At 40.5% G+C, this 12,610-nt stretch overlaps 1 protein-coding gene across 1 annotated transcript; it reads left to right on the top strand.

The window, feature by feature from the left end:
• The first annotated feature begins 1,704 nt into the window (after positions 1–1,704).
• On the top strand, positions 1,705–5,494 carry LOC149501435 (uncharacterized). Its single transcript, XM_089732871.1, has 2 exons — positions 1,705–3,025; positions 3,234–5,494. Exon 2 carries the CDS (start codon positions 3,969–3,971, stop codon positions 4,920–4,922), a length of 954 nt encoding a protein of 317 aa, XP_089588997.1. The 5' UTR covers positions 1,705–3,025; positions 3,234–3,968; the 3' UTR covers positions 4,923–5,494.
• Positions 5,495–12,610: the final 7,116 nt, after the last annotated feature.

The following is a 12,610-nucleotide window of genomic DNA, read 5'->3' on the forward strand; positions in this document are numbered from 1 at the left end:
TGGCTCTTTTGAGCTACTGCCTTTACTGTAATACGGAATAATCCGTCTGTAGTACCTAGTATTAATTGTCTTCACTTTCAAAGTCCTATAAGGAAGAATACTGTCCGGATCGTCAATGAATTAGCTCACGGATCTCTTGGGTCTACGACTGGCATTCTCTTTATTTTGAACCTTAAGTTTCGTGGAGAATATTCTGAATTATTTCAGAGGATTCTGTCATGTCTTTCTTACCACCGCATCACCAGCTCGTGGAGCAGGGTTCTTGCCGACACCTGAAAGCGTTGCATTCAACATTCATCTATGGGCTCCTATGATCGTTTCACATCGGGCGGATAGTGTGATTAACTTGGCGGCTAAATAAAAAACTTGTAAGTAAAAAAAACAAAAACCAAATTTATAACGTTTTGTCATAAAATGCGGTCAGTAACGACAAACGAGCCTGCCTGCCCACACGGTAGCGTGTCTAACTCGAAGACACCTGCGCCCTAATGTCTTACGGAGCCATTCAGGCACTACCTAACGCGGCCGTGACAAAACACTCGCAATCGCTTTACAAGCTTCAAATAAATAGTCAGGAAATGAAAATGCGTTAAAGCAAGCGCGTTTTGTACGTGGCTTTAAAAGATTTAACATTTTATAAGGTGTATAGGAATTGTGTATAGGATTTTTGAAGTTTTCCGTACTATAACAGTTTTTTTTATGATTGACGTATTACTGGTGGCCCGGAGGCCTTTCCAGTTTCACCAGGACAGGTGGGCGAGCAAAGGCTCAGCCAGGAGGGGTGGGATTTGCTAACAGCTACCCGAGCGCCTCCGAAAAAGACCTAACAACTCAAGAGCAGCTGCTTCGCGAATGAATCTACTACCGGATCGGAATCGCGACCCGCTGAGAAGATCCGGCGAGAAACTCAGCGAACTGATTCATGGGTTAGGTACTATAACAGTCAGCGGTACTCTAGTTCATTATTTACATGTATTATGATAATTAAGTAGTCTCCGTTTTAACTCGTTCGCAAATAAATCTTAAATCTGCTTTTTGTTCTCCTACTTCTGTTACTGCAAATTAAGCATATAATAGAACGTGCCTATACGTTTTCCAGAAAGTAAAAAATTCTAGCATTAACTTAATTAGATTATGAAATTAAAATCGGACGGTAAAATTGTGTTTCACAAGTCTAAGACTTACCGCTTTTTGTACGATACGATTTTTCACATTCAATCTCGCTATTGTTGTACGAGTATGACGTTCTATAAGTACTTTTAATGATTAGTTCTATTGACAGTTGAAAATGAATTTAAAAGGTCATCTGTCGCTATCTTGCATCTCCATACTAGTTTTTCTGCATGCTATCATAATAATAATTATATATTGTAAGGAATACCCTACAAAAAGGGTATAAAACCGGCGCGCAGCTCCGTCACCCGCGCATTTGTCGGTTGACATTCATCGAGAGAACATCGTTCAAAGACTTTAAGTGTTAATTTAGGAAACACGAATTTTATAATAATGTTGAAGGTAAAGTGCCTATAAATAGCAACGCCTTTGCTCGAAACATTCATTCGATCGGCGGCGTTCGTGAGAGAGGGTGGTCGTGGACATGGTGTGCGTGAGTCATTGTTTAAGTCTCTGTAAACGTGTGCTAATTGTTATTTTTTTTTAATGGTTTTTCTTCTGATTCCTAATATCAGAAGTGAGATAAAGGACTCAAATAGCCCACAGTAGCGTAAAACTCTGAACTTTGTTTTGTTTTACAAAGACTGCTTACTTTGATGCTTTCATACTTTATTTGTTATTTTTCTTGTGTGATTGCAAATTTTAACTGTGATAATGAGATATACTGAAACTCCTAGTACACGGAGGCGACCGTCTCGAGATGATTCTCGTAATCGAAAACGATATTATGCTTTCGCGATCACAGAGATGATAGACAGAATCGCGATACGAACGATGCGCTCGCGCACGATAGACCTGTCGCGACACGTTCTAACGATAAGGAGCACGCTGAACAGACCACCAATATTTTACGGATAATTACGACTCCCATGTCGAATATCGTTGGTTCGCAACAAGGCCACGTAGAATCTAGTATCCCTGGTTCTAATGCTCTACCCTCTCCAGTGCTTTAATGGAAGCAATTAAAACTTTGCAACCCTCAAGGTCGCAAAATTATTACATATCGTATTTTGACCCATCGATTAATAATTTTCATTGAAGTTTGTGCGAAAAAGTAGAACGCGCCAGAGAAGTTAACGCGTGGAACGACCACGAATGCTTATCGCGAGTGGCATCATGTTTAAGGGACGATGCTAGGGTTTGGCTGAGTGAATGGGTTACTTCTGATAGAACTTTGAACTTTAATAGTGATACGGGGCATAATGGGCCCTCAGGTTAGAGCCGCGAACACTAATCTACTCACGATTTGATTTCATTTTTTAGTGGAGGTCAGGTTAGGCCGAGTCCTCATAGGGTTCAGGCACTAAATGAGTCACCAGTGACTCGTAATGTCACACAGGTAGATAATTCTTGAGGTTGACTGCATACTTCCGAAGGTGATTTCGGGACTATGTTGGCAAAATGGTCAATTCCACTTTTGAGATTACAGCTCATTCTGAACATCACAAAATGCAAGACAACAGACATCCGACCTGCAGCTTCTGGTAGAAAAGACGCCACTACACCTGTGGTGAGGACTCTAAATACTGATGTCACGACTGAGGTGTATCGTTCGAGGTGAGTTCGTCGAGAACTAGGTCGAGGTAGAGCTCATCAATTGGTACCACGAAGTGAAAAGCGATATGATGCTCGCGTGGATGGGCACCGACGAGCAGCAGCCGTTTTGAATGTCGATAATCTTGTTTTGGTAATAACTCAGTCTACAGGAAATCTAGATCCGGCAATCTGTGGACCTTACCGAATGGTGAGGATTGTGCCTCACGGGCATTGCCGCCAGCTCGGGCCCCTCGATGAATCCTGCGGCAGTAGCACGCAAGCGACGTGCCGGTAGCTGCGTAATATCGGTCGGCAGGTAAACTTGATTCCGGCATGCGTGGCTCGTATAAGGTTGTCGAAATTCTACCCAGTGGACTCTATCCTACGGCTGCTCAATGGCAGTTATGGCAAAACTAGGCAAGCAGCTGCACAATATATGGTGTCGTGGCGGGGCGAGTGGACCCCTGAGACGTGTGCTGCCTTCTTTGAGAGTCAGTAAAGTTAATAATGATCATTGTTCACAGATATACGTATTCCTATGGTGAACCTGAAGGGTGAGCTATAGATGATTGCTCTCTAGTTACGTATCCCTCACTCGGAGTCACGGTGAGATGCCTCAATACGATTGGCCTAGGCTGGCGTATTGAGAAGCCTCGGCACGTTTGAGTATGGTCGGCGTGTCGGGAAGCTTCACACGTTTGAATAAACTCTGCGTGTGGAATGCACTCGTACGTTTTTAATACGATCTTCGTACGAGTGGGTCTGGGACCATTTTACGTATCCCTCACTCGTGTGATTAATCCTACACGGTGAGATGCCTCAATACGATCGGCCTAGACTGGCGTATTGAGAAGCCTCGGCACGTTTGAGTATGGTCGGCGTGCCGGGAAGCTTCACACGTTTGAATAAACTCTGCGTGTGGAATGCACTCGTACGTTTTAATACGATCTTCGTACGAGTGGGTCTGGGACCATTTTACGTATCCCTCACTCGTGTAATTAATTCTGCACGGTGAGATGCCTCAATACGATCGGCCTAGACTGGCGTATTGAGAAGCCTCGGCACGTTTGAGTATGGTCGGCGTGCCGGGAAGCTTCACACGTTTGAATACGCTCTGCGTGTGGAATGCACTCGTACGTTTTTAATACGATCTTCGTACGAGTGGGTCTGGGACCATTTTACAGGCATCACTGGTAACCAAATGCAGAAGACACTTAACGAAGGGCGACGCACACTGGCCCTTGGATAATAACAGGAATATGCGCATTAAGGATGATTGCTACTGCGCGCACTGCTCGCGTGCCGCTGGCTGCGCGCGCTCATCTACTTCTGGCGCGCATACTGCGCGCACTGCTCGCGTACCGCTGGCTGCGCGCACTGCTCGCGTGCCGCTGGCTGCGCGCGCTCATCTACTTCTGGCGCGCATACTGCGCGCACTGCTCGCGTACCGCTGGCTGCGCGCACTGCTCGCGTGCCGCTGGCTGCGCGCGCTCATCTACTTCTGGCGCGCATACTGCGCGCACTGCTCGCGTGCCGCTGGCTGCGCGCACTGCTCGCGTGCCGCTGGCTGCGCACACTGCTCGCGTGCCGCTGGCTGCGTGCGCTCATCTACTTCTGGCGCGCATACTGCGCGCACTGCTCGCGTGCCGCTGGCTGCGCGCACTACTCGCATACCGCTGGCTGCGCGCACTGCTCGCGTGCCGCTGGCTGCGCGCGCTCATCTACTTCTGGCGCGCATACTGCGCGCACTGCTCGCGTGTCGCTGGCTGCGCGCGCTCATCTACTTCTGGCGCGCATACTGCGCGCACTGCTCGCGTGTCGCTGGCTGCGCGCGCTCATCTACTTCTGGCGCGCACACTGCGCGCACTGCTCGCGTGCCGCTGGCTGCGCGCGCTCATCTACTTCTGGCGTGCATACTGCACGCACTGCTCGCGTGCCGCTGGCTGCGCGCACTGCTCGCGTGCCGCTGCTTGCGCGCGCTCGTCTGTTTCTGGCGTGCATACAGCACGTGCTGCTCGCGTGCCGCTGCCTGCGCGCGCTCGCCTGTTTCTGGCGTGCCTATCACACGTGCTGCTCGTGTGCACACTGCACGTGATGCTCGCGAGCCGCCGACTTCCGGTGCCGTACGACTGGCAGTGACGCAGAGGGCGATGTCGCTCGATCTGCGGCCTGCTGCTTCACTCGTTGGGGACTATGATGCCTTTGGTGAGTAGTTCGTTTGCAGTCCTGCTGAGCTACTTATGCGCTCCGCCTGCATTTTCAGGATTATCTATCAGGATGGTCGAGCGGGACGCCCGCCACACGTGGTGCAGCCTCACATCGTGGTTGCAGACTGGAGCTGGGACGGCTGCTTTGCCGAACTTTCGGGAGGCGTGGACCTAACAAGATCTTTCGCACGCTTCCGCATCATCGTTACGAGTGGACCCCAGTTATGTGGTCGAGGACGAACCACAGTCAGGAGAGGCCGTGTAAGGAATACCCTACAAAAAGGGTATAAAACCGGCGCGCAGCTCCGTCACCCGCGCATTTGTCGGTTGACATTCATCGAGAGAACATCGTTCAAAGACTTTAAGTGTTAATTTAGGAAACACGAATTTTATAATAATGTTGAAGGTAAAGTGCCTATAAATAGCAACGCCTTTGCTCGAAACATTCATTCGATCGGCGGCGTTCGTGAGAGAGGGTGGTCGTGGACATGGTGTGCGTGAGTCATTGTTTTAAGTCTCTGTAAACGTGTGCTAATTGTTATTTTTTTTTAATGGTTTTTCTTCTGATTCCTAATAATATATTAATACGTGAAGCAAAAACTTTATAACCCTTTTTACGAAAATTGCGCGGACGGAGGAGTATGAAATTTTCCACACTTATCTATACTAATATTATCAAGAGGAAAGATTTGTTTGTTTGTTTGTTTCGAATAGGCTCCGAAACTACTGGACCGATTTGAAAAATTCTTTTTCCATTAGAAGCCGACATTATCCCTGATGAACATAGGCTACTTTTTTTTTTTTTGTTTCATGTGTGTTTTAATGTTTCCGAAGCGAAGCGAGGGCGGGTCGCTAGTAGAGAATATAGAGAAGAAGTGCACAATGCTAAAAAAATTTAAAATAATGCATAAAAGATACATTAAATCAATAAAGAAAACATTACACACACTACATACCATGTATTTGACGCACACACGCATGCACACTATTTATTGTCAAACTTTTGTTCTTGATCTGTGGTCAAATTGAGAATAAATTAAATATTGTTTGTCTTTGTTAATATTTTTTATAGTGTAGTCTTGGCGAAATTTGTGATTATAGAAGTATAAAATACAATCATAATAGTGTACAAACTTACAATTCCATTTAATTAAAGTCGAATTTCGACTACTGCGGGACCTCTAGTTATTATTATTATATTGATTACCCTATAACAGCAGGCATTCGATGTCAAGTGATGGCCCATAAATTAAGTACAGTTATTCACTTTAAGACACGAAATAGAAGCGTGAAGTTTTAAAATAAATATATTTGGTGTCCCACCCTTCAAACTGAAACACATTCGCGACAGAGATAGGCAATATGAAAATACAGCCATAACATTAAGACAACCAATATTTACAAGCTATGTCACAAGAGTTAGAGTCATTTTATGAGTTACACACATATTTTATATTTGATTACACATGTAATAATCGTCACAAATTACAGTTAGTAGTTTAATACGGTTAAATCACAAAAAAGGACAAAGACCTAATGTAATCTTGACGTAAGCTGGTAATCATCAAAATATTCTGTATCAAAAAAACAACTTTATTCTTGGCCTTATCACCAGCGTATAATGACTTCCAAGGAGTACAAAACTCCATTTGGACACGACATTTTACAAGCTAAACTACATTTGCTCAATTCGAATATAAAATTCACCAATTGTCAACGATGTAGTGAAAATGTATGTACCTACATATCTAATGCCCAAATTGATAACCAAATCTTTGAAACGTTTCTTAATTCTAACGTTTTTCTTATACTATTATCAAAAATTAGCAATAAGAGGTACATAAGAAAAATCGATTTTATCGAAGCGATTGTAATTAAATGTATTGTTCATTTGCATTCGCAATGTATTGTTCGAAATTAATTATGATTCACATTATAACATTCGAGAAGTTTCAAGGATATATTCCCAAAAAAAATCACAGCTACGACAGGTTAGTCGATCCGCGGTCCTGCTGTCTTACTATTCGTTTTGTGTCCATCAGGTATCGGCGAGAAGCATCATCCATCATCCAAGAAGACTAATTGCCTGCTACCTTGCTTCGGCACTCTTATCCGTTTGATACTTCAGCGATCCTATAAGACAATTTTAAAAGAAACAGTTTAGTTGTAATTTCTACCCTTTTGAGATGACCAATAGAGTTTACTTCGATTAATTATTGTAAAATGCAAGTTTGCTAATGCAAATTAAGTAGATAATTAAATAAATTAGGCATGTTACAATTTTTCAAAACATTCATTATTGTGTATAAATAGTATTGAGAATGAATTATTAAATGACATCGCAGTATTGTCCTAAATATTCATAACATCATAGTAAAGTAATCTACCCCATAATCGCATATGGCCAATGTCAAGAAAACCTTGCCTGCAACGATATGTCAAGCTAAGCTACGGGTTTGAATGCTGTAATATTTTTTCTCTTAGCCGCAGAATTTAAACACTACTAGGTTAAAAATAAAATTATAGATTTACATTATTTTGGTAGTTACGTGTCGTTGACATGATAATTTAAACTTATTTCCTATCACACTATTTATTAAGTACATGTAAACTTTGAGTATGTTTTTCCAATAGATCATAATATAGTAAATGATCTTGATTTTCTTCTGGTTTCGTTACCCCATTACGGAGGATCGAAACTTCTCGTGAAATGGTATTTTTCTGTCGGTTCTGTACCATCAGAATCAATCCGCATGGCAAGGACGTTAGACGTGGTGCGTAGGTATTTGATTCAAAACTGAATCCAATATGTCAGGCTTTGTCCAATGGACATATTGATTTCCTTATTGCCTATAGTCATGCGTTTTTTGAGGTATGACTATGCAGTATATATTTAATAAAAATAAAAATATTCGGTTTGATTTAAATAGAATAGACCATAGACTATTAATAAAAAATTCAAGACAATTCTGTCTAAAAATATATATTTCAAAGTATATGTACAGTAGAAAATGGTTCCAAGAAAAAACGCTGTGGTAAAACTTCACTTGTGGGACAGAAGTATTATTGCTGGGACAGAGCTCTCCATCAAAAGGGGTAAGTCGATTAAGTGTCGAGTTTTATTTGCCGCAAGAGGCTAGAGGGGACGTGTGAGCCCGGCGCCGCATTAATCATTAACGGAGCCTGCCTAATGACACCACCAAAATGGGCCTATTGGGATGGGATAGCCGTATTATCGATAAATATTGAGATGTTATCGATAGTAGGTACTTAGTAAAGTTTCTAGAATGGCAATCATGCATAGAGATTTATATCTACTGATTTTTTTTCTTCACATGGTACCTCACCTTTCATTGCGGTTGGCAGCACTCACAAAATGTAGTGTATGATCCCTAACTTCCTAATTAACACCATTTAAAAACCTAAGCTTCAAATAGGATGCATTCGACTAATATGAACTACAGTGTATTAAATCAATTCATTATTTTATTATTGTTTGTAATTTAGGTGAAATGGTAAGAAAGGTAATTACCGTAACATCGATATCGAATGTTGTTACATCACTACAACCGATATTAGATGTCGCTATTAACTCCGCAAAACGTAATTAATCGAATAAGTTTATGATTGATATAACCAGTTTGCGGGGTGCTTTAATTCACTTTCCCAATTTCTATGGCTCCGTTCGCCTTTATAAAGTTACATCCTTAAAGGAAATTGATTGGTACTATCGCTACGTAATCGATTTAGTAATGATTCGATTCGATTACGAATGATATACACTCTAATGTTCGAGGAAGCGTTAATAACGAACAAAAATTAATCAAAAGGAAATATAATAAGTTTATGTCATTAATAACGTAACTCCGTGTTGTTTAGTTGGTAATTGAATTATTAGATTATTATTAACACGCAACAGAGGCTCAAAGTATTGTGTATAATTTAATATATTATAGTAATAACTCCACTGTCTCTCTTTTATTCACCACATAAACTATAACGTAACTAAATATAATAAGGCAACATTTACAATATAATTATTTTCTTTATTTAGTAAAAAAAAACGATTCTCTATTTGAAACCAAATAATGGATCCTTTTTCGCGGCGCGTTTGAAGAAAATGTCGTATAAAAAAAAAACAAGAACTAAACCTAAATTGCTGTATTAATAGAAGTTTATGGAGATGAGGCCGGCTGCTAAACAAATATGTACATTCATTTAACACTGATCGCGCCCTTGATGTGGTGGCGTGAAAGAGCCTGTATAAAAAATGGAGGGTGGCTGGGGACTGGGGGGGACGTGGGGACGCAATTTGTAATATTTCACGAGCCAGTAGACGCTTATTAACTAGGCGTGCAAAAAATAAGCGCCAGAGATAGACAACAACAAAAATGTGACGTGAAATTTTAGAAGGTTTTTTATCATTTTTTGTTAACATCAATTTGACATCGTGTATTATTTTTATTTGAAACTAGAATTCCAAATTAAACGACTTGCTATTTATTTAATTTGAGTACGTACGTCATTGCATACATTTGCATCCCTTTTTTTTAACGCTGGGGAATCTATTTACGGATACCCGGTCGAGGGGGGTAGCTGACCAGGTTGTATCGGACTCCGATGCCTCTAGAGGGAGAACAGAAAGATCGAGGTCCACCTCCTCCTCCAATTCCTCCCAGAAGACTGTGCCTTGAGAAATGCACACATTCGCATCCTAAAATAATTATAATTACTATTTAAATAGCTAAACTAGATGGTTTTTAGTACCTAAACCGGTGACAAGAGAAATTAATGAATTTTGCTAATTTTTACATTTAAAATATGGGGTTATTCTGGTCTATAACATCGTCTTGTTTCTCTAACGACAATTATTTTACAATATAATTTATTACTGGTGGTAGGACCTCTTGTGAGTCCGCGCGGGTACCACTACCCTGCCTATTTCTGCCGTGAAGCAGTAATGCGTTTCGGTTTGAAGGGGCAGCCGTTGTAACTATACGTGAGACCTTTGGACTTATATCTCAAGGTGGGTGGCGCATTTACTTTGTGGATGTTTATGGGCTCCAGTAACCACTTAACACCAGGTGGGCTGTGAGCTCGTCCACCCATCTAAGGAATAAAAAAAAAGTTTCAATGGTTATGTTCTCAGAAAACCTTTACTGTAATTAAATTGAAACTTCTACCTCATGCCTAAAGGTGAATGGTGGTATTCGTATTGTGGTGCCTATGTCCTTCAAGAATCACTTGGAACTAGATTTCCTAAGCCAAGACACGATATTACTAACGACAAAATGACAAATAGATTTAGTCTTCTGATATAATTTTATTATACTATTTTTTAAATTGTGACTGATCATAAAATTCAAAAAATTTAAAAGTTCTTTCATGGTTTAAGCTCACCTTACTTTATTATCAATATGTTAATTCCGACATTTGTAAGACTTCAAATTTTTCGTGGGCACGGACAACTAAGGTATTATTCGTCCATATATTTTAATGTCGGCGAAATATTTGTATTTTGTTTGTACTTAACTACACAATAGAGCTAAACAATAATTTTAATTAATTTGAAAATGTTGACTACACCCGCGTAATGTAAAAACTCGTATCTAGTCAGAGGGCATAGAGTTACTGGGCGGAAAATAACAGGACCGCACTTCTTCATTCTCATTGCTTTTATTTCTACAAACCTTTGTTCAGTGTTTAATATTAATCAAACATCAAACTGAACAATTAAGAGGCTAAATATGTATAATGAAATATTTTCTAAACTACTTAATCTTTTACTGGTGGTAGGACCTCTTGTGAGACAGCACGGGTAGGTACTACCACCCTGCCTATATCTGCCGTGAAGCAGTAATGCGTTTCGGTTTGAAGGGTGGGGCAGCCGTTATAACTATACTTGAGACCTTAGAACTTATATCTCAAGGTTGGTGGCGCATTTACATTGTAGATGTCTATGGGCTTCAGTAACCACTTAACACCAGTTAGGCTAAAAAACACCGATCTAAGTTGGTAGAACTTCCTGTCACTTATCATGCAAGAGAAGATTGGTACTAATTGGTAATTAGCTTTATCTTTATTCTTTCTTACAAAAAACTGATAATTTGTTCTTCGTTGTCTGGGCATAATTTATTAAGACGAAATAAAATTTAAGAGTGCCTTACAAGTGAAGTCTTACCATACAAACGGACACGATGTGAATGACAAAACCACCCGAAAATAATTAAAACTAATTTTCGGTTTAATATCTCGGTTAGTTTTACCATTTTATAATTTGCGTTGTTTCGAAATTTTTTTTTTTGTTTTACTGGTCAAGGTCATCTAAGGCGGTGGTCGGCAATCTTGTCAACGAAAAGAGCCATTTTGTACCATGTATTTTTAAAGGCTTGTGTTTCAAAAACGTTTACTCGTCTCTTACAAGGCAAGATAATAAGTAATATTCTGTGCCTGAACTTAAGCATTACGCGCAAGAGTCGTAGTCCGAGGGGTCAAATTGCCGCGGGTTGCTGACCACTGGTCTAAGCTATTAATCGTCGACGTTTGAATGTTATGCATACCACTGTCAATACTTATGTAATAAAATGAATAAGGAAATAATAAATGGGAGATTAAAGAGAAAAGTAGTTTTTAATTAAGTCTACGTTTCGTAAAGAATTAAAGAAAATAGTAAAATCACTTGCGTTTTAAATTATGCTTCACAAAACAACAGCTTTGTGTAGATCTTTGTTCATTGCTCAGAAGTAGATCTGTAGTTAGGGTCAGGTATATTAAATATAAATAGTATATCTTTGTGTAACACACACACACACACACGCGCGTAAATAAAAATAGCAAACCATGAGTTTCTCGGCGATTCTTCTTACTGACCGAAACTGTGTCGCAAAAACCCACTTGAATTAAAACGTTTTGATTTTGTTTCAAAATCCGATCGCTTTCTTCAGACCGGAGTAAATCATTGATACGAAACTCGAGTAACTATTCTAAGAGCAAACTCTTTATTAAATTCATTTGCTGCCCTTTTAATTAAATACATTCTAGCGACAAAACGTATTCAGTAAAGACAACTTTTTATAGCAAACAAAGAAATCGACGAAAATCTACATGGTTGATCATAATCAACAACTTAAACTCAAATTATAAACTTTACTAATATGCCTGAGACATGACACTTGCAACAGGATTGTAATTACAAAGTACTAGCCTCTGTAAACAAGGCCTGTACCAGGATATAACCGTACTATGTATAAATAAACACCTAAATATCTTAATCCGTCCCATAGCAAAGTTAGGGAGATGACTAACCCCTGGAACAGGGGGCGACAGTACCTCATCGCTGTCCAGTCGATAAACACCGCTTTTCACCTATTTTCTACTAAATAAATATTTTCGACTCTCCTTTAGTGTAGCCTCATTCACTCCTCTACCTTCTATAGCTTTAATTTAATTATTCGTCAATGATAGTAGTAATAGTAGTAGTATATTTGACACTATACGCCCCACTATTATAATAAGTTGAATTTCATGCAACATGAACTGTGAATATTGTTTTGAACAATTCGAATGGTTACAATGGAATAGAAGTGATGTTTTTTTTTTTTTTTATTGCCTTTGTAGGCAGACGAGCATACGGCCCACCTGATGGTGAGTGGTTACCGTCGCCCATGGACTTCAGCAATGCAAGGGCAGAGCCA

This window comes from Bombyx mandarina, chromosome 15, assembly GCF_030267445.1.
Source record: "Bombyx mandarina strain Sakado chromosome 15, ASM3026744v2".
NCBI classification, from domain to species: domain Eukaryota; kingdom Metazoa; phylum Arthropoda; class Insecta; order Lepidoptera; family Bombycidae; genus Bombyx; species Bombyx mandarina.